Here is a 22762-nt window from a genome sequence, read left to right on the forward strand (position 1 = left end):
TTGTAATAATTAAAAAAAAAAATTCTTCCACTTTCGAATCATTCCACCTTGGGACAGCCCTTCATTTTTTGCCGACAGCTGTTACAAGTCTGTAGCCAGGAGTCCATGCGCTGTGGCACAATGGAACAAAATTCTGCAGCAAGCACCCCTCAAGTCAGTGGCAATGATCATTTATTCTATCTCCATGAATACCCTTCATTCCCAGTGCCCCCTCCCCCCGCCAGCACCCAGATACAAACACATCTGTTGCTCAGAGTTGAAAATATTCATTCATGTAAAATTAACCCATGATGAATTTAGAGGATGAGTTTTGTCCTATACTTTCCAGATGGCTCTGCTCCATTTTTGGGCCTTGCCTCCCATAAAGTCATCCAGGCAGCCCAACTCAAAATCTCCTTCCCCCATTTCTGCTGGGAAAGTGGAGAGCATGGATCTAGCTACAGCAACTTATCTCGCAAGCCCCCTGGGCCTTGACTGCTGCAGCCTCGATGGCCACTCTACATTTCCGGCTCGCCCACTCCCTGGCTGCCAGCTGGATTCCAGCTCCAGCTACTCAACCCTCTGCTGCCTGATTTCATAGATTTCTAGAGGAAGTATACACTGAGTCCAATTTGACTCCTTGTATGGAAATCTGGGCAGCAACAGGCAGCTGCAGGTAGGTCAGAGTAGGGAGAAATGGCAGGTGCTCAGATGCAAAGAAGGGTGAGTTCTACACCCACAGAACCTCAGCGTACACAGAGTCCCGAGTGAGATGAATGGGGCAGTTTGCAACTCTCAGGGCTAATCTTTCAGGCTCTCTGCAGGCTCAGAAGATGATATTCCATCAATTTTCACTTGGTTCACATTTCCACAATGATATCCACAGCCATAAGGGCTAGAAGCGTATATAATTTTAAAAGAAATCTGAGATGTCAGAGCACAATCCTATGGCAAATGATGGATTGCAGAGTACACAGGGTCTTGTCTGTAGCCAATGAGAGTCTTTACAGTTTGGGGAAGAATTTCTGGGGACAGGAGTTTTCCCGGCTTTAATTTTGCCTCATGAAATTGGGGGTGTTTTGGATGTAAATCAAGGCAGAATTTGTTCCCTAATCTAGGCATGGGGAGAGATTTGATGGCTTGTCAGATAGATACAAAGGAAATATCTTCTTCGGAAAGTGGATGTGTCTGTGTGTTTCAGCCTGGGCTGGCTTATAATCATCAATAACGTACACAGTAAGGCATACGTCTGCAGTCTAGTGCCTTCTTAGTGTTACAGCTATTGTTTAGTGTCAGTTTATATTGAACAGCGGCCACAGCAAATATCCTGTCTCCCTTAGGCATTACCTAGTTTTTTCATTATACCAGGTATTATGTCCTATCCTCACGCTGTGTAAACTCACACGGATATTCTAGTAGTGACATTTGGCATTATCTTGTCCTAACACAAAGTGACAATAATAGAGTGTAATGGAAAAGCATTAATTCTGGGTTGGCTTTTTGAGGTTTTTTCCATAATGCCTGTCCGGCTAAGGCAGTACTGTAGTTTGTTACCGTGTGCAAATAACGTCTCAGGCACAGTATTTGTGGCATCTTTAGTGTACATTTGAATAACTGAGAGTTTCCATGATTCTATCCATTGGTGTTAAATATACAAGAGACTCTTACATATCTTTCCAGGCATTCATGCTAATTACTCACAGTGCTATGTAAACGAGACGTACCGTCTGCAAGGGCTTCATCTGAAGGGAAGGCCAATTTCAGGAGTAAATTTTGTATAACATGGGAGTCAGGATAACTCTGTACCATGTGCTGACGTACTAGCTCACACAGCAGACCCCAAGGAGACGTGGCCGGCAGCCAAGTTGCTCCTCTTGCCTCCTGAGAGCCTCTGTGTGTGCTGCCAGTTTCTGGGAGGCATGTATGCTTAGTGACTGAGTGAAGCAGCAGAGTGTAGGCTTCCTCTGGCAAAATACACACAGCATGGCACTCAGCCCACTCTCCCTTTGCCACCCACAGCAGGATGACGTACTCTGAAAGCCATCCCTCACTTTTTAAATTTGTGAACTAGCTCATCCTAGGCAGGTTTGTCCTGCACCAGAAGAAATGTCATTAGCAGATCCATCGACAGATTCCTTCCAGCATTTACCATGGAGTCCGTATACACAGCTTCCCGATGAAAATCCCGACTCAGACCGCAGGCTGACGGCACTAGAAAGAAGAGCGTCGATGGAAGAACAAGTTTTAAAATGTGGTTTGTTCCATTTTTATTGGCAGAGCAGAGGTGAGGGGAGATACTGGGGAAGGAGAACCACTGACTCTTCAGCTCTTTTCTTTGAGTTTCAGCCATGACCATCTAAACTTCCTGAGTCCCAGCAGCACCAGCTGACCACTGTACGCTTGTGCGGACATGCTGTGCCAGCAGAACTTCTAATAATGCGGTTTGCACGTACGAAGCACCCTCATAAGACGTTCTCAAAGTGCTTTAGGGACGTGAAAGCCTAAACCAGCGATACTCAGACTGACGCTCCAAAGCCACAAGTGGCTCTTAATGGGTCTCCTGCAGCTCTTTGCAGCACATGATATTAAAACACTGTGTGATTTATTTATTAACCAATCTAAGCTATTAACCAATCAGGATGCTTTTTCCGTATTATCAACCAAGTGTAGTTGATAAAATACAAATACTTGGTCAGTCATTCTGCAGTGAGAATTATATATATAAACTAAGTACTTCCTGTCATACTGTTTCAGTATGAATATATAGTACTCTGGTAAATGGAGCAATGAATTCACACCATTCTGGTTCTTGTGGGTAATGTTGATTGCTAATTTGGCTCCAGGACCACCAAAGTCTGAGTATCACTGGCCTAAACTATGCTGCCTGTACTTGAATAAGAATTGGGTGTGTCTAATGTGGTGAGGTCTTCTGAAAATCTGGCTGCAAGTCAGGAATCCTCACAACTCTCTTTTAAAGTGACTATTAGAGCTGTCCAGGAAATGATTTCTATCTTTTTCCCCTGCAAACAAATTTTTAAAATGTCAGTGAAAAATTTTGCTACTTTGTAGAAGCCTAAAACTAAAAACTTTGTGTTTACTGAAAACTAAAAATCTTCAGTTCCTTAAAAAGTCGGGGGGAAATTCTGAAAGTCCAAATATTTTTGTTGAAAAATAATTTGGTAATTAAAAATTGTGTTTTGGACAGAAATCCCATTTTCCTGTGAAAAATCTTTTCATCCTAAAAAGTTCCACCCGCACTAGAATTTATGCATAATGTACAGATCAGGAAAGCAGGGCGTGGAACTCTTAATGTTTCAAGGTCAAACAGAGAGTGTATGACAAAGGGAGGAAGAGAACCCAAAAGTCTTGGGGCCAGATTCTCACTGGTATAAATAAGAGACATTCCTGTAAAATCAGTGGTGCTCTGCCCATTTACACCAGTAAAGAATTTGGCCTGTGATCTCCACTCCCTTTTTTAAACCCTAGACTCCCTCCTTTAAGAAGGAAATTTTAAAATTTGCTGTTTTCCCCAAGTCTTACTGATACATTCCCAGAATTGAGGGTCTGTATTAAACACTAGTAGGCTGCAAATTTTCCTTTAACTAAACATGCCCATTTGGGCATTGTCAGGCTGAAAGGGAATTTAAAAGTGTTTTTTTTGTTTTTGTTTTTTTTTTGCTTCTACCTTTGTAAATAAACCAATAATTTATTTCAAATTGGTGCTTCAGTTTTAAATTACCCTCAGACAATGACCATAAATACCAAAATTCAGATTCCTTCCAGCAGATTGGAGTTTTACAGCCATGTAAAAAAACATTGTAAATAAAATTCAATATGGCATTATGTAGTTCTAACCCTGCGTTAATGCCACAGTCTAAAGGAGACTCTATGGATTACAGTATCAGCTCCTGTCGTTTTTCATAACCCGTCTTTACCCCATTTCTTTTTAATCCTACAGCAGGAATTGCCGATACAAAATACTTGGTTCAAACAGTGGTAAAATTCCTCTGCCAAACAACAGTAGCAAAAAATTGAGCCAAGGCTGAGCTCTGCTTATTTCTTTAATTTGCCAGTCTACGTACCAACTTCAGCATTATTAAAATAAAGACCTCTCTGGCTGTAAATCTTGAAAATATTATTGATTATTCTGAGGAGAAATGTTAGCAGAGAATTAAAAGCAGTTTAATTTTGAAAGTACGGTGTTTGGGCCCAATCCTGAAGACACTTATTACCAAGTGCAGCATTACCGTTGTGAGGAGAGCTACTGAGGGCAATATGAGTTACTGAAGCAAATGGAATGACTACTATAATGGAAAGCTGTCTGGCCTAGTGGTTAGAGCACAGTATTGCCACTCAGGAGATCTTTGGTTCTAGTCATTGGCTCTGTCTCTGGACCTTCTGGGTGACCTTGAGCAGGTCATGCCACTGCTCAGTGCCTCAGTTTCTCCATCTGCAAAATGGGGATAACAATACTGATTTCCTTTGTAACATGCTTTGAGAGCTGCTGATGGAAAACACTAGATAAGAGCTAAGTATTAGAATTAAGTGTTTGCAGGACCAGAGCCACTGTGAATAGTTGTAATGATTCTACATTACTCATCTATCTCATATAATTATTTGAAAAGATTAACTTTGCTATTTATATCCTTTTCTCTCCTAGCTTTGTTTAACCTCATACCCGTGGGCTTACGAGTGGTGGCTATTCAAGGGGTTCAAACAAAATTGTATTTGGCAATGAACAGTGAAGGATACCTATACACATCAGTAAGTAACCAGTTTCATTTTTTTTCTGATTTAAAGTTGTGACCCCGATTCTAATCCATATCGATGGGAACATTCGCGTGATTTGAAATGTAATACACAGGTGATGTCTTGGATTTAGAGCATTACACTTTTCTGCAATGAATGCAAAGCAGTGTCTGGAATAAAATCTCTGTGTCTTTTATAAGAAAAAAGTGATCATCCCAACCTCACCCTCCACCTTGTAAGAAAATACAGCTGTGGAGATCACTTTAAACTATTGCTTTGTGTGTGTGAGTAAACCAAACATTTCCTTTATGTTTGCTGTGAGATGTCACTTTACCCCTTGTCTCATGTATGGTGAGAGTCTGAACAAGTCTGTTAAGGGTGGACATCACGACTAGAGACAGGCCTGAAATGTATTGGTGGTCAGAAGGGCTCATACCATTGTAAAATTAGCCCATGTCATTATTGTATTCTCTCATTAGTTGTTATACCAAAGACCCCATCTGTTAGATTATTGGAAGCAATATTTTCTTATATTTGAATCCCAATTGGGCCCGCCCCCCTTCTTGCTGGTAGTATTATTATGCCATGAATGCACATTTTAAAATATGAAGTCTTAGATGTCTAACAGCCATTTAACACTGCTATATTTTTCCACTGAGAATTTCCGCACTCGTTCTTAATGTATCTGCTTTCATTTCTGATTTTTATTTTAAATGTTTGGAACTTTCTTTTCTTGAAAGAAAAGACAAGGGTTTAATCATGTTCCCATCCATATAGTCCTAGAGCAGACGGGAGGAAGTCAGGGGCCTCCTTGCTTGACCTGAAAAAAGGCTGCCCAGAATTGCAGTTCCTCCATGTTATTTTCAGTGGTTTTCTGCTCCCGTGTTGTTTGCAGTGTTCCTTTCAGCAAGGGACAGACCAACTGACTACATGGGAAGCTGTGAAAATGACTCTCTCCTCTGGGCTGGGTTCTCAGGACACAGCTCAACTGAGTTCAAAAGAGCTGCATTGATTTATACCAGCTGAGGGCCTGCCCCAAAGCACTGTTGAATTCCCAAAGCAAACACATTGGGGGGAAATAAAAGTGTGTTTTCTGTTCCCTAATTACTTCTCATTATAGCTACCTGTAACTATATAGATACACCGTGTTTAGAGAGAAATGACATTAGCATTGATGGTGTCATTTAATATTGAAAGAGAAGATGGTGGCCTAGGTCATGATCATCTCTTTCTAGCTCTACTGGGATTGAAACAACCTCAGACAGGCACTCACAACTTGCAGAACTATGCTTTAAACAGTATTGCCAAGGTTTGCAGACTGGTTTGGAAAGCAGTAGTCCATAGACTAAACAAACGGCCTGTTAACTTGCCCTGCCAGTTCATCAGACCTGGCACTGCCCTCTGTGGAGAATTGTTAGTAATAATTGATTTGCCAGGTTTGGCACTGTAGAGTACCTTTCAGCTGCAATGTACAAAGCACTTTACAAACATTGGGCCTAATCCAAAGCCCATTAAATGGAAGTCAATGGAAAGACTACCATTTACTTCTATGGGTGTTGGATCAGGCCAATTAATTTTTACCCCACTGAGAGGCAGGTAAACATCATAAATGTTTTATAAAGGGATAAAGTAAGACTCAGCAAGGTAAAGTGCTTTTCCCAAGGTCACACAGGGGCACTCTGACATTTGGGTCTAGAAGCCAGGAGTCCTGAGTCTCCGAGGCCAATACCTTGCTAACCACTATCAAAGCTGACTCAAACTTTGGTTTCTTTTCAGCTGTTGGCTGAAATTCTCTTCCTGTTGTGTTTCAATTCTGTGTGGTCTGTTCTGTACTGAGGAGTTCCGTGGCAATCAAGCTGACTTGATTTTCTCTGAATATTTTGCATTTCAAGAAAATACTTTTCTGCCATTAACCAGTTAATGAGAAGTTTATTTCTTGTTCCAGTTGGATGGTTTGTTTAGCTCCATCTCTGGTCTGTTGTGTAGCAATTACTGGGTCTAGCTTTCAGTCTGATGAGGGTTTAGGACTATGATCTTTAATTGAGACAAGAGAATTGTTTCCTTCTGAGCCACTGATCTGAAATCATGACTGAGGCAGATTTGCACCATGAGGGAATCTACCGTGTATGATAAGTCTGTAGGTAGCAGATATCCATGGTTGAGTGTCAGACTTTTCAAGATCGTTTGTCACGTCTGTAAGTTACAGCAAAAAAGACGCCTCTAATGTAATTATAAAAGCTCCTCAGGGACAAGAGATTGACTCAGCTAAAAAGAATGATAGTTGGTTAAATATATATATATGTATATATATGTGTGTGCAGATGCTGTAGGTGAGACTGAAATGATAAATACAAAAGGAAACCATCACAGTATTTTACATGGTGCATTTGTGGTATCACCCTTCATCCTGTCCTTATTCCACCACATCTATTAATTCACACTGGAGAGAAATTTTATTGCCGTATGACACAAAAATGCTGGGTTTCAAATCCCTGTTCTCTCTCTGGTTTCCCGTTGAAGTCAATGGCAGTGGTGTGAGTGCATCTCCAAGGATGATCATATCCTTAAGATTTTATTTTGAGAGATCTTATCAAAAGGTATTTGAAGCTGTAATGGCCTCCCTCCGAGCTGATACTCATGTGCCAGTGGAAGATAAAAGCAGTGGGCTTGATTCACCTTGTGTTACACCAATTTTCTGCTAGTATAATTTGATTTCAGTGGCCTTAGGCCATTATAATCCTGGACTAACTGCCTGGTGAATCAAGCCCAGCTTTTTTTGTGCAGTAGCAGTTTTTGATTTTTATTTTATTTTATTTTACTGTGACTGACCACAGCATGTGCCAAACTTCAGTTCTTCGAGCCTCTTTGCCCTGTGGATTCCTTGCATGCTTTTGTCTTCTTGAATGAAAGGGTTAAAAATACTTTCAGGTATGCATTTGTCAGAAGTTGAGTCGTGGGGTTTTCCTCTGCCCTCTGAAAGTGACTGGGGCTGAGCTGAGATGGCTCCCAGCAGCACAAAGCAGCAGCTGAACGAGGCTCATAAAAGGAGAGGCATATGTTTGCTCAGCTCAAAGAGTGCACCGTAGTGCAGGAACACTGAAAACATTATTCCCTCCCCACCACCACAGCACTCCAAATTCAAAATGATAATCCAGCAGTCAAGGATTTTCACTGAGCCATGACACCAGTGTTTTAAAAGCCATTTCAGGGAGGACAGTAAAATGCAGGTTTCCTTCTCATTCCAAGTAGCAGAATCGTCAGCCAAAATCCAAGTCTGGGGTTTTTCATGTTCCTGTGATTTGTAGGAGAATGCTGCTGCGTTGACAATATAGAGAAACCTGCAGTCTACCTCTCAATCATTTTAACATAAGTTGCAGTATGTTATGAGCTTGGAGCTTGTGAATTTAAATATCAGGTGACTATTGTTTGCTAGAGTCTTTATTTCACATTCTCTAAAGTATATTGCAGTTTTGTGGACAACCGTGTCTTTTCCTCATAACGGCTGTGTGAACACATTCATTTCCATATGTAACCCAAGTAAGTGGTTCTTGCTCGTAGGGGCCCATGTTTTCAGTGCCAGCCATGGGTTTGATGCAGGGCTCTGCCAGAATTCCTGCTGGAACTCAAGCTACTCCACAGCGTGCACAATCCTGCCTTTTAAAAAATTCCAGCCATGCAGAGCTAGGAGGGACCATACCCAGGTGTGGGCAGCTCATTAAGTGTGAGCCTTTCCCGTAAAAAGGCTTGAAGCAACCTAGGCTGTACACGTCATGGGCTCCTTATCACCTACTTTGAGATATTTGGTGCCCTCAACCGTCACTGTGTCTCCTGGGAATGGAAGGCTCAGCACCTTGCAGGATGGTTGTAGGGTGTGGGTAGGTGATGGGTTAATGTAGTATTCTTCATGTTTGTTTTGTTAGGTGTACCAGGATGTACAATTGAGGTAACATTCCTGCTGTAAGGTGTTTAACTTCAGCATTTCCTGACTATTTGATATAACAGCACATCCTTAAGGGAGAATTAGCATGAGTTTCTTTTAATGCATTTAATAGAAACACTTTGAAATAACTCATAGTGCACCATTTTATGTAGAATTTACCTGTACATAGCATCTATCTACTGTATCCTACATATTTTACATAGATCATCATACACATAGGTATGGTAACTGCACAGCAAGTAAATATGATCTAATGCATTCATGTCGAGTATCGGGGGGTAGCCGTGTTAGTCTGGATCTGTAAAAGCAGCAAAGAGTCCTGTGGCACCTTATAGACTAACGGTTGGCTTGCCAACTAAGAAAACCAGTTTCTCCTTCCTTGGTTTTCACACCTCAACTGCTAGAACAGGGCCTCATCCTCCCTGATTGAACTAACCTCGTTATCTCTAGCTTGCCTGCATATATATATATATATATACACATACACACACACACACCTGCCCCCGGAAATTTCCACTACATGCATCTGATGAAGTAGGTATTTGCCCACGAAAGCTCATGCTCCAAAACATCTGTTAGTCTATAAGGTGCCACAGGATTCTTTGCTGCTAATGCATTCATGTTGATTATGGCCAACAGAAATGAAATGTGATTACATTCTTAAAATGATTTTTTTAATTGGTTTTAATGTACTGGAGAAAAGATACATTTGCACATAACGAATTTCTTGCAAAGAGCATTTTTCCACCTCAGGGATATAATATGAACCTAGAGATATAAGAAACAATCAAAACCTTCATCTCGTTAAATTTGAATGTCAATATAAATCATGTTCCACCAATAATCCTCAAGTACAGAATAGGCTGTGACACAGTAACGCCTCCTAAAAGATAGCTTCTTCGAGACTGCAGCAGTGAAATTTCCTTTTCATAATACCTAATTCTTAGCTAGAGAAATATGTGACTTCCTTACAGCTATTACTGCTGTTATAGATTCAAATGGTCTGGCAGCACTGCTCACCTGTCAGCTTCCTAGTGCTAACCACAATTTAGTCTCTTTGGAGTTAATTGTCTGGTGCAGGTCTTGCACTTGACTGGATTCTAACCGCAGGGACAGAGCTGTGCCACTTTGCTGCCAGGTGCAGAGACCCAGCCCCTTCGTGTCAATCCAATGGTGAAAGGGAGCCATAATGGAAGTAGAAATGGCCGCTGGGGAATTAGCCCAACATAAGGAGGCTCCTAAGCTGGCACAAAACCAGCCTGGACAGACACATGCTTTCCAGCAGCTCAAGATGCTCAGAGTCCTGAGGCTGCTCTAACTTATTCCAGGGGCTGGACCAAGAATGTGGAAGGCACAAAAGTGCTTTACAGTTGCCTTTGTCCCCTCCCCCTTTGTCTCTCCCTCCCCCTTGTTGCTGCACTGCTCAGGAGGAATGGGCCATCTGGTCCAGAGCCTGCCATATATTGTGTGGTCCCCACCTCCATGAGGTAGGATGCTCCCTGGAGTGGAGCAGTCCCCAGCAGCATGCTTCCTTAGTGAGAGGTGCTGTGAATGGGTGCCAGGAGGTGAGAGAGGTGGGAGGCTTCTGCTTATCAACTACTTGCCTTTGGGGGATTCAAGGAGTCTGTAGATTTGGGGAGACCGATGCCCTACTATTTCTATGGAGAGGAGGGGGAGGGATGGTAGAGTGGAGGTCCTGCCCTTCACTGGAAGAATCACGAGGAATCTCTGTAAACTGAAACTCCTGGCGCTTCGCTGCTTTCCTCAGCCACCTCTCAAATCTAGCGAGGTGCGGCTGAGCACCCTATCTCATACTACAGCCACTGGGAGATGCACATCCTGAGAGCCTTGGAGGATCAGGCTCTTGGACTAGAAGTCAGTGTTACCGGGCATGATGAGAAAATGGCTGTGTAATAAACTCTTGGCTACAGAGTGGGTCCTGCAGAAGTTAAGCACCTTACAGCTGCTTCAGTCACAGAATGTGTGAATACCATCCTCTTAAAGTGACATTTGTTCACAGAAATCGAGGGACCATTCATGAGTTATAGAAAGTAAGACTGGCTCAGTACTGTGTTACTGGAGCGAAATTTGGAAAAGAATCCACCAGAAAGAGATTGTTGGGTGGTACATTTAAAACAACCTCTTGCAACTTTGAGTCAGTAACTAACTTCTTTAAAGTAAACAAATAAGAGTGAGAGAGAGACATTTGGAGCAGAGTAGAGAAGAAAATCACTGGAAGAAGACAGGATCAGACGAAGGGAGAAGATTAGTTTTTCCAGTAAATTTTTTACTAAGACAAACACTTTTTCTTTTGCACTTTCTTTCACTAATCAATTTAGGATTAATTAAAGAATCCAAAATTTAGAACAGGTCAGTGAGTTTACTCTACCTGTGGCTATAATAGTAGCATAACAGCTTTTTTTTCTAGCAGAGCAGATGGCTTACGTAAGTAAACAAACATATGAGACTTTCAATTTTGTATGCTCTGTGGAGGCTACAGTGCTATACTGCTGCTTTCCTCGAAAGTCCCCTGCCTTCTCATTTCTGCAATTTTATCTAAAGTGCAGTGAAAGTTGAGTTCTTCTGCCTAGTCTCAATCCAGTGGGTAACTAAGCAAACCAGGCTCAATAATTGGTGGAGTACAGGTCTGTTGATCTAAAAACCAGGGAGAAATAGAGTTGCAGGTGAGTAGCAATAAACGGGCTGTGCTTTAGAAGGCTGGTTCTCCTCTTACTGATTCTGGTGTAACTCCATTGACTCCATGGAGATATTCCTGATTAATACCAAAGTGGGAGCCAATTCAGGCCCTCAGACTTCACTCCCAAAGCAAAGAGGGTTGGCACTTCTGACTGTGCAAAACCACTAGAATTGCTGTGTAGTGTCACCAGTCAGTGTGAGCCCAGATACTACGCAAAGTAGTGATGGCTGAACTTCAAAGACTTTGTGAGTTTGATTCGAATCAGCTCCCTAAAGCAGTTAAGTTTATCCAAACCATATCTGAGCTATCTAATGAGTCTTTCAAACTGGGCGAGAAATCTCGAAAAAAAAACCCCAAAAAACAAAACAAAACAGGCTTCCTTTAAGCCTTCCATTACTTAGTCTCAAGTGAGGTTGGAAAAGCCTACCATATTTCAGCACTTAGATTTCTTGTCCCAGATGGAGCCAGTGAATACAGTGGCAAATCAAAACTAAAACCACTTTTTCTTAAATGTTCATTCTATTGACTTGCCAGAAAGGTTTTAAAGATTTTAATTCAAGTTTGGGGTGAAGGTTCACATCAGTTCTTATTAATTCAAACCAGTATGCCTAAACCTAATGAAGACTTGGATTCATACCCTCCTGTCCTAGGGGGGCATCTGCTGCCATCCGAGCCATATTAACACTAACAGAAGGCACACAAAGCTCAAAGTAAATAAGTGAATGATCTGAAAAAGGACAGAGACAAAGAAATTCCAGTAAGTGAAACAGACACATTTCCAAGAGAAGAGATTTTTCCCTTCAAATGTATAACTCTAGTGGTGTGCCAAACATATCTGAGGATAGTAATTGAACATATCCCTTTGTTGTATATATCCCACCCTATAATATTTGAGTTTTAGGACTGGATCCTGCAAAGCTCACTCATGAAGTAATCCTTACCTAAGGAAGTAGTCCCATTGGCCATTTGCTATAGCAAAAATTATTTATGTGAGGAAGAAGATTTGGACAGAAATCATCAACAACCATTAATTTTCAATATAATGTCTCCACGTTATCTTAATAAATTAGAAAATTTACCAAGCATTTGGGAGACCTATGAAGCTCAATGAATAGAAGAAAATGAGGTAATATTCTGAAAGGGAGGGAACTGCTAGTCCAAAACCAAAGTGACTGAAATAAATCCACTCCCCTGATGAAGAACGGGGTGGGGCTGCACTCTTGCCAACACATCTGATCTGATTCTCCCAGCCACCATGCATTAATACATCACACGTTTCTATTAAAACAGACTTTTGAAGAGTGATATGTGAGCGACAGAGAAGTAGGTGTTTGATCTTTTGTGCACACATGGAGACTTCCACTGAGAAAGGTTCCTGTATGATGGCCAAGTCACTTAAAGAACACCTGTTGGCACTAGTGCAAGTCATTAGATATCCATGATCTGATTTTCCTCCCCTGTTACCTTCAGTTGGAGTATTGAGTGATCAAGACTAGTTTGAAAAAAAAATCAAGCTCCCTGTATTATGTTTTTGCAAATTACAGCTGCAACAAATTCACTTTATCCTAACTCTAGATGGCTGCTAATAGAATCTGCAGTTCCTTTAAAAACTACATTGAAATGATCACGGGTTGAGTCATTTACTAAAATCAGTTTAATACACAAGAATAAAAAATGACAGCAGAAAGTGCATAACCATAATCTGTGTTACTAACTCAAACCCGGAAGCCTGTATCAGACTGCATCGAAACATCACAGTCATCTAACGCTATGAATTTTTCCTCCAATATCAGACCCTCTACCATGCTTAGACCCTCTTTAGAGTGCCTGAAAAAATGTTATGTAACATAAAAATACTATCACAATCAAGCTACTTGTAAATTCAGAAACTCCCCCTGTGCAGTCATGTCCGACACCATGGATCAAACGATCTCTGGAACAGCCTCACACCATTCTACGTTTTCAAAACCAAAAATCTAAAACCAGGGACATTACAAAAGACCAATTTTAAAAGGCCCAATCCTGTTGGGCTACCAAAAGTTCAGTAGACCACGTCTCTATGCCACTAAAAGGCAAAAAACTGAATGTATTTTGTTAAATCATTTGCAAAACTAAAACACTGCAGGCCTGATTCTTATTTACATGAAACTCCCTCTCAACTGCCATGGGGACCCACAGTGGATGTAAATTCCAATTACGTTCATTTAATGCTTCTTTACCTGGCCATAACAATATAAATGAGACTTAATCCCTACTTATATTAGAATAGCCCCTAAGAACCTTAGTCCAGGCTTGCAGCCCCTTTTGTGCTAAATGTGTGTAAACTTGTAACAAAAAAGACCCTGCTAGAGAGAGCTCACCATCTAAAGGACAGACCGGATGGAGCAGGTGGACAAAACGCACAACTAGGTGTGTTGGTGAATTGTGTGGGGTAATTATAAACCAAACACAATTTAGCAATAAAGCAGAAGCCGCAGCTGAAACCTAAGCTAGAAATAAATTATATAAGTCCTCAATCCTTTAGCTGGATCCACACACGTGCAGATATCTCTCCACACAGATCTGATTGTGGGATCCGGGCTTAGATTTAAAATTTGGGCCAATCCTGCTCCTACTGAAATAAATGGGACTGTTGCTTCAAAGGGACATGATTGTCAGGGTTACAGCAAAAGGTCCAGCCATCACAGACGACCTATACAGTGGAAGTGTGGGAGAAACACTCATTAGATAGACAAGGGGATTAAGATAATATATTTTATTGGATCAACTTCTGTTGGTGAAAAAGACAAGCTTTCAAGCTACATAGAGCTGTTATCCAGGTCTGGGAAAGGTACTCAGAGCGTCACAGCTAAATACAAGATGGAACAGATCATTTAGCATAAGGAGTTAGCATATTGTAAGAGCCCATTCAAGGTGAAGTGGGCATTTAATACCGCCGCAGTTGTAGGAAAAAGGAAGGTTTGTGACGCTCTGAGTATCCTTCCCAGACCTGAAGAAGAGTTCTGTGAGAGCTCGAAAGCTGGTCTCTCTCACCAGTGGACGCTGGTCCTATAAAAGATATTACCTCACCCACCTTGTCTCTCTGATATCCTGAGATCAATACGGCTACAACAACACTGCAAAGAAAACACTCATTTACTTGCATGTAACGTGCTGTTGATGGCAGAAGGCAAAACAATACTGAAAGCAATTGCAGGTTCATCCCATATTAAAATGTTAGGGTAGCAGAGTTAGGCAAACTGCTTACAAAAATAAGAGGCAGACGTTCCAAAGCCACATAACAAAAGCAACATTTACTAGTTCAAATGCAACATTTACTAGTTCAAATGCAAGCTTTGTCATGACAACCAAGTATCTTGATGAAAATCATGTCTTATTCTAGTACATTAATGTGTGAACCACATTGCTAGTCCATTTGAGGGACGCTCAGTCTATGGCTTAACTACCTGAAGCAGCCTGTTCCTATGGGCTGGTCAACACTGGGGGAGGGGGAGGATCAATCTAAGATATGCAACTTCAGCTACATGAATAGGGTAGCTGAAGTCGAAGTATCTTAGATCAATTTACCTCTCATCCTCACAGCGCAGGATCGACATCCATGGCTCCTCCTGTCAACTCCGCTACCGCCATTCGTCCTGGTGGAGTTCCGGAGTCGACGGGAGCGCTTTCGGGGATTGATATATCGCGTCTAGATGAGACGCAATATATTGATCCCTGAGAAATTGATCGCTACCCGCCGATACGGTGGGTAGTCTAGACGTACCCTATGAAAATACACTAAAATGGGTCATATTATTACAGGTGAATGTGTGTACATGAATGTGCATTGTATTTTTTCTTGCCTATTAACAACTGAAGACATTAATATCAGCTTTCATCAAATGCAGTTGTATGAAATGGATTATGCAAACAAGTTTTAAAGAGTTTCATTTCCTCACATGCACACACACCCTTCCCCTTAGAATGAAGTTCAGATTCAGTTTATCTGATGTTCATGAAAAGTTTCTGTTGTTTGAGTTTTGTCTTTTGGGACACTGTAAAGAATCAATTGTCCTTTTTTAAAAATTAGAGTTTATGCAATAGGATCAAACACTGGGTCAGGGAGCGGTGGTCCACAAAAGGATAAGAGACTACTGTTGCTATCAGCTGATGGAGTTGCTCGTTTAGCTTAAGCAGTAGAGGTCTCCGCTTTTAGTGATGAAGGCATTGGATTTAGTAGCTTCTAATGGATTGTTGCAATAGCAACAGGGCTTTCTCATTTGTGTTCATCTTAAATTCTGGGATGGCACCATTTTGAATAGTGAATTCCTCTTCATTAAAAATGGCAGCCATTCTTGTTAATTGATTATTATTGCCAAGAGATGTGGTTGTTTGAGAGAGGGCCAGGAGAAGGAGGTATTGCAGCAAGAATCTCGGTCATTTATTTGGCTGGACAGCACCCATGTATATGCATGTGTTTGTTTACGTTTAAGTCACTTTATAAAATATAGGTTTGTGTTAGCTGATGTATACTTGGCATACGTCATTTCATGAATTTGAGTATCCTCGTTTCTCCAAGATATGTCATCCTTTTTGTTATTGTTATTCATTATTTGTGTGTTGTCTCATGATCGGAATTGAGATTGGGGTCGCGTTGTGCAAGATGCTATGCAAACGTAGTATCAGACAGCATAGTCAAAAGAGCAGTCTCTGCTCTAGATAGTTTACAGTCTAAATAGACAAGCAAGAGAGATGTTGAGGCAAAGGGTGTATTATCATCACCTTTTGGTGATGGAACTAAGACAGAGTTGTAGATGATTTGTACATCAGTATGCAATTTTCAGTGCCCGTAGGTCAGCATTTATAGATGCACATTTATTTGCTTAAATAATTATGCAATCTCTAGAATTTAATGCACAGGATTCATTTTGAATTATACAGTAGCTAGCAATGCTCGTGCTTTCCTATGAAGTAGTTCAGTGCAAACAGCACTGTGCAAGATGTTATGTATTTCATGGGAAATTCTTTCTTCGAGAGAGTTGTAGTTTTTGACAATTGCGCTTTTGGAGGACTTCTAGTTTCTCAGTTGCAGGCAAAGCTCTGGTATTCAAGACTATGGGTTAAACTAGCAACATGCTGTCTGTGCAATGCAATCCGAGTAGCAAGAATGCTCTGATAAACTCTACCACTTAGCACAGTTTATTATTCCCTAGCACCTTTCTCTAGAAGGCAATGACTTTTGGTTGTGACGGACAAGCAAAGACTGGATACATACTATGTGTTGCTACTTCCCTTGTGGGTGATGGTGTTAAATTCTACCCACCTTCCATGTTTTGAAGGCCTAGAATAGAATTTGGTGGGGGAAAATTAGGTTAAATGTACAGATTTTAGTTGGATGTAAATCTGAACAGATTTTGGCCTATAGAAGAATAGTCAGGCAACGGGAGAAGGCACCAATGGAGCTTGTAGCTAGCTATTTAAGAGTGTACTTAGTACATATCTACCAGGGATGGTTTAGGAATAATTCAGTTTAGGAATAATTAAATTAATGCTGCAGGAACTAGACCCTCTTCAAGTCCCTTCTGACCCAAACCATTTTATGATGCTGGTTATTCCTCTGAATGCAATCAGATCAATTCAGCTGATTCCATTTTACTGTAGGAAGATTACTCAGAGTAGGATGCTGAATCTGTTATCTCATTTGTACAGAAATAGGCTAAGATTTTCAAAACTGGGTGCTTAAAGTTGGGCTGCTAAATCCTTGTGTAGGTAACCAAAATCAGAGACCTGATTATCGAATATGCTGAGCATGCAGCAGCTTTACTGGGGTCTGAGCACTTCTGAAACTCAGGTTAACTATTTAAATAGGTTTGTGCACTTAAATATTGACTTAGGAAACTCATTTTATGTATCCAGTTTTGAAAATCTTGGCTTTAAATTATACTTAAGCCTTCTCTGTATTAAATAATTTCAATATATACTAAACTGAGGGACTGGAATCTTGCTCCATTTGCAGCCATGTTGACTACATACTTCCAGAAACTTGTTCTTGAGATGAAGATTCTTGCAGCTATAACTCTGAACACCTGAAAGTATTCTATACAAATTGTTAATTTCTAGCACATTAGTTAATTACTTCGAACTGAGACGCAAGCTGATACTGATATTTCTTTGCTGAGAGTTACTAGTAGTGTGTGTCTCATTTAATTATTTTAGAGTGCCTGTAAGAAAAGTCCCGGAACACTGAGCAATAATTTTGAAGAGCTGCAGAGCTCAGTGCTAACTCATAGATGAACCTGTCCTATGATCCTACATCATCCCTTGAGCCTGGATGAAGACAGAAATAAAAGAATAGGAAGCAAACACAAACTAATGCTTGATGAAGTGCTGAACAGAAGAACCTTGCAATGTGATATGAAGCTTGGCAAACTCTGGCTCAGGGGGAGTCCATTTCAAAGAGGGGAAAGCAGAGCTTTGAGTCCCAAGAGCAATCATACCCCAGGAGATCTGTGCTGTTACGGTAGGATGTAAGGAAAGAAAGCTCTCTTCTCTAAGTACATTTCTGGACCAGGCAAGACTGTAAAGACTGCCACTAATGCTTTGAACTACACCCAACACTAAAGCCCTGATCTTGCAACTTTCTGCACACGGGCAGACTCCCCCGAAGTCTACACAAGCACACGGGTCCACTGCACAGTCAGTTGCAGGATCCGGGCCTGAATCTTAGTGCGCTTCCACTAGGGTGACCAGATAGGAATTGTGAATAATGGGACGGGGGTGGATGGTAATAGAAGCGCATATAAAAAAATTCCCCAAATATCAGGACTGTCCCTATAAAATCAGGACATCTGGTCACCCTAGCTTCCACAGCATTCAGTACAAGGTCTGACACCCTTCAACACTTGTCAGTGGTCTGGAGGTAAATATAAAGTCACTGCTGATACAAATTTGTGGCTGACACAGATTGGCACAGGACAGGACAGTCCCACAGAGCAATCTGGATTACTTGGTAATCTGGGCCCATTCAAACCAAATGCATTTTAATACAGCCAAATGAGAGATTGTGTCCTGATGTGCAGAGAGTCTGAACAGGGTTTAAAGGTCAGTGGACAAGCAACTCATCAGGAACACCCAGTGCAATACTGTGACAAAACAGGCTAATGTGAGCCTTGGATGTGTTAACAGGAGTAGTGAGTAAGAGCACAGAGGTGATTTTACCTCTGTGTACAGCATTGCTGAGACCTATACAGGAATACAGTGTCCAGTTCTGGTGTTCACATTCCATAAAATATGTTGAAAAATCAGAAAGGGTGCAGAAAAGAGCCATAAAAATTATTTGGGGGCTGGAAAAAAGGCCTTTCAGGGAGAGACTTAGAGATTAGTCTGTTTAGTGTATCAAAACAGAAGATTAAGAGGTGACTTGATTATAGTGTATAAATTTCTTTGTGGGGAGAAAACACTGGGTACTAAAGGGCTCTTTAATCTGGTGGAAAAGGCATAACAAGAACCAATGCCTGGAAGCTGAAGCCGGACAAATTCATATTAGAAATTAGGCATGAGGGTTGTTTTTTTTTTTTTTTTTTTAAACAGTGATTAACCACTGGAACGAACTATCAAGGGGAGAAATTGTGGATTCTCTCTCTCTTGATGTCTTCAGATCAAGACTGGATGCCTTTCTGGAAGATGTGCTTTAGCCAAACACAAGTTATTAGGCTCAGCACAGGGGCAACTGGGCAAAATATAATGGCCTGTGATATACAGGAGGTCAGAGTAGGTGATCTAATGGTCCTTTCTGGCCTTTCACACAATGAATCCATGAAGAATTAGCCAATGGAGAGGATGAGCACTGGCTTTCAGTGCTCTGGTCAACCCACCTCACATCTCAACCTTTCTCTGCCTGCTCAAGAATCTGGAGGCTTCCCACGGGCTACCTAAAACTAGATCACTCTGCATCCTGGTGGGAGGATTCCTCACTCCTCAGCCCATGGATTGACCATGTGGTCCTGCTCGTCTGGAGGATGCCAGGAGAGCAGCACAGAGGAAGCAATGGTTACACCTCTAAAAGCAAGTGCTTCTGCCAAATGTGCCTGATCTCCATCCAAAGGCAGCAGGAAGCCTTATCCCCAGTGAATCCACTGGAGGTGCTACCCTACATGTACACTCTAAATGCTCTGGTGGCCCTTATTCAGCCCTAAAAATTAGTCACCAAAAAGGGTGGTTGACTTAACTTGCTACTCGAATGCAATGAAAAATGTTGACATTGGGCATGTTGAGGCTTGCAAATAATGGAAGCAAAGTTGAGAGGAGCAGGCATATATCTCTGCATTCAAAAAAAGATTCTATTGGGGTTTCCAACTGACTCTGTAGCATGTCTGTGCTTGCGGTGAATCATCTGGTGAACCTTCAGCCACTCAGCTGGTAATGACCCAAAAGTCAAACCCATCCATACTTACAGCCGGTAATTTTATAATCGTGAGAATGACAATAAGGGCAGATGAGTAATTTTTTCCTCATTTAATACTAGGCTTTTCTTCGTTAGGTTGTTTTCTTTGTTAGGTTGTGCAGAAGTCTTCTAAACATTTGTTGTTTCTCTTCTGAAACAATTTGGATTTAATGTGGATAATTGTTTGCCGTGTTGTGGTAGTTAGTGTCTTTGCTTTTTCAGATAGTAATTATCCAATCTATATTCTTTTTTTGTTACTCAGCAAAGCATTGTTGGTAAAGTTAAGTACAGAAATCATTAGACCAAGTTTTCTGGTGATAATATGATACAATAGGGCCGAATCCTACCATCTTTACTCAGTTCTTAACCAAATGAGACTCTCACTGTCTGAAGAGGAAGCTTTGAGTGAGCAAGGACTGTACATTTTGGCTTCTGCTTGTACTATTCAGGCCTGGGGCCAAATTCTGTCCTCTCTTACTCATCTGCAACTCCTGTGACTGCAATCGGATTGCAGAAGAATAACCAAGAGGAGAGTTTGACCCTTGGTGCCTTTATGATTTTTTTTCCTTGTGCACCAGCCATCCTGATCTGTTTGTGATATGGTGCCTATTTACAGAAGTGAGATATTTTGAGTTTTGGGCAGAAATGACCCCTAACCAAAACTCCAGATCTGAATAAACCCAGAACTCTGGGAAAACTCAGACCTGGATTCAAACATTGCTCTCACCCCATCCCTGCCATGGGTCCACGCCAGCCCCCCAATATGGCCACTAAGAACAATCAGACTTTGAGAAAGTTTGGATGCAAACACTGTAGTTCTATGGCCCATCTCTTGGTTTGTGAAAAGGTGTTTTTACTGCTCAAGTTTTTGTAAGGGAATTTATTGCTCACGAGGAGACGAGATGTGTGGAAGAAGAGGCTGATTGATGCCTGTTATTTGAGAAATAAGCAAATACATCCTTTCCTCTCTAGCCTTCCTGATTTCTTTTGTTGCTTCTTTAACATAGTCTGATGAATGGATTTACAAAGCAGAAAGGGGCTGAGAGTCATAAAAAATACATTGAAAGTTTCTTGAATTTACAATGCTCTCTGTGTCTATGTATTGGGCTTCTATTTCCAGGAGCGGGACCTAGAAATGTGTGTGTCTGTATAAATAGTTTAAATGTTTTGCTTTTTTACCTACTGTAGGATCACTAAAAGCATCCTTGCTACTTTGTACAAGGAGAGACGTTCTAATTAACATTCATCCCCCTCATGTAGCTTAATGCATTATACTTAAAATTTTATCTGAAAAATCCTTTCATCATTTAAATATGAGATAGAAGAAAATATCTGACAATTTGCTTGGTACATATATTTGGGGGGATATGGTTATGACATTATTGCTTCAGAACAATTTGGAATGTATTTTCGTTGGTCTAAAAGCATGAATATAATTTATTGAGAACAGTCTTCTACTGCCCAGTAGGCACATGTCCATAATAAAAACTCCCCCAACCCAGTCCTCCAACTAGAATTCTGCACCTTCCTCTGCTCTCCCACATTTTGCCACACATGCAGTCAACACCTGTCTGCTCAGAAAAAGCCTGGGAGGGGAGACTGACTTCAAGGCACTCTTCAAAGTCTAACAAATGCAATCAAGAAAATGGGGGAAGCATGTTTCAAAACCAAGGGCATCCCATGAAGGCACCCTCTTACTTTTCACTCCATCTAGGGGTCTGAGCTTTAGTGACTCTGCTGACCTCAGCTATCATGGAATGACGTGATGGGCGTGGTGATCTATCAGGTAACCAGTACCCAAAGCATTTAGGATCTGATTGGTCAAAACCAGCATCCTGGAACTGCATCTGGAAAGGCAGGTGTTGGAACACAGCTGTAGCAGTCAAGTTCTCTAACTGGGGGAGTCAAAGCCACGGATGAATGTGGGGGATACCACAGTGAGGTAAACACTTGCAATCTTCTTGCTGAATGCAGATGAGAATAAAGTATTCCTCACCACTGCTACTATTCGGGTACCCTATAGCAATCTGGGATCCAACGAGAGCCTCAGGTTCTCTGCCTGAATAACAAAAAAACAGGCAGCCCCCCTTCAGTCAAAGGGTCAGACATAACCTTCACCATTTCCCGCAGTTGCTTTCTCCAGCTAACCTTATCCCAGTTGTAGCCAATGAGTTCCCAACCCTCAGTTTAGACGGTCAGTGGTTAGTGAGCAACGCAAGTGTAACGTGTTAATCTGAACTGACCTAGTGCCCTTTTCTGGGATGATAAAACATGGTCCGATCAAAGGCAGTGGCTACGACTGAGTTATTGGTGTAAAAGAAGAGAGCCGCTGAAAGGATATTTTCACTTAAATATCTGGATCTAGTCTCTTTGTCGGTCTCTTCTTAATTTTTTTTCTTGGTGTTTTCTGCTCCAAGTGCAAACTTTCATAAGCCCTACATTTTTGCATGTATGCATATTCAGGATAGTAAATGAAAGGAGAGTGACAGGTTTGCATTTAATAACTTCACACCCACACACCACTTTTCTTTCTGTTGCTGACACTTCAGCCTTTGAAATGGTTCCCAAGAGCTGTACTCAGCTACAGACAAGTGAGATTTAAAGAGGGAATCTCGATCTGCTACTGTTTGCACATGGCATCTGGAAACTGCTTTGAAGAAGGGCACTTATTCTAGATGAGTAATGTAGATATTGTTTCTTATTAACTCAGGAGAGAGACGAAAACCATTTCAAAGAAGAGATTGGAGGGGGAAGGGATTCTGAGGTTAAGTCTGGAGGAAGAAACTAAAGTGTTTTACAAGTGACATTGAAGGTGAATTGGAAAGCTAATGCTCTTATCCTACACAGAGAACCATGCATTGACTTCAGTGAGACTCCATGTGTGTGCTGGGATCTGACCGTCATGTTCTCTTTGCAGGATCAGGGGTTAAATTAATAACTCCTAAGGCCCTTAGAATGCACAGCTTCCTCTTTG

At 41.3% G+C, this 22762-nt stretch overlaps 1 protein-coding gene across 3 annotated transcripts in view; it reads left to right on the forward strand.

The window, feature by feature from the left end:
- Positions 1-22762, forward strand: part of FGF13 (fibroblast growth factor 13) — a 314636-nt gene that overhangs the window by 244161 nt on the left and 47713 nt on the right. For all 3 annotated transcript variants that reach the window (XM_030575875.1, XM_030575877.1, XM_030575876.1), the window contains one exon: positions 4640-4743. In XM_030575875.1, coding sequence (XP_030431735.1) covers positions 4640-4743 — 104 coding nt within the window. The remainder of the gene's footprint in view (positions 1-4639; positions 4744-22762) is intronic.

This window comes from Gopherus evgoodei, chromosome 9 (assembly GCF_007399415.2).
Source record: "Gopherus evgoodei ecotype Sinaloan lineage chromosome 9, rGopEvg1_v1.p, whole genome shotgun sequence".
In the NCBI taxonomy this organism is placed as follows: Eukaryota; Metazoa; Chordata; order Testudines; family Testudinidae; genus Gopherus; species Gopherus evgoodei.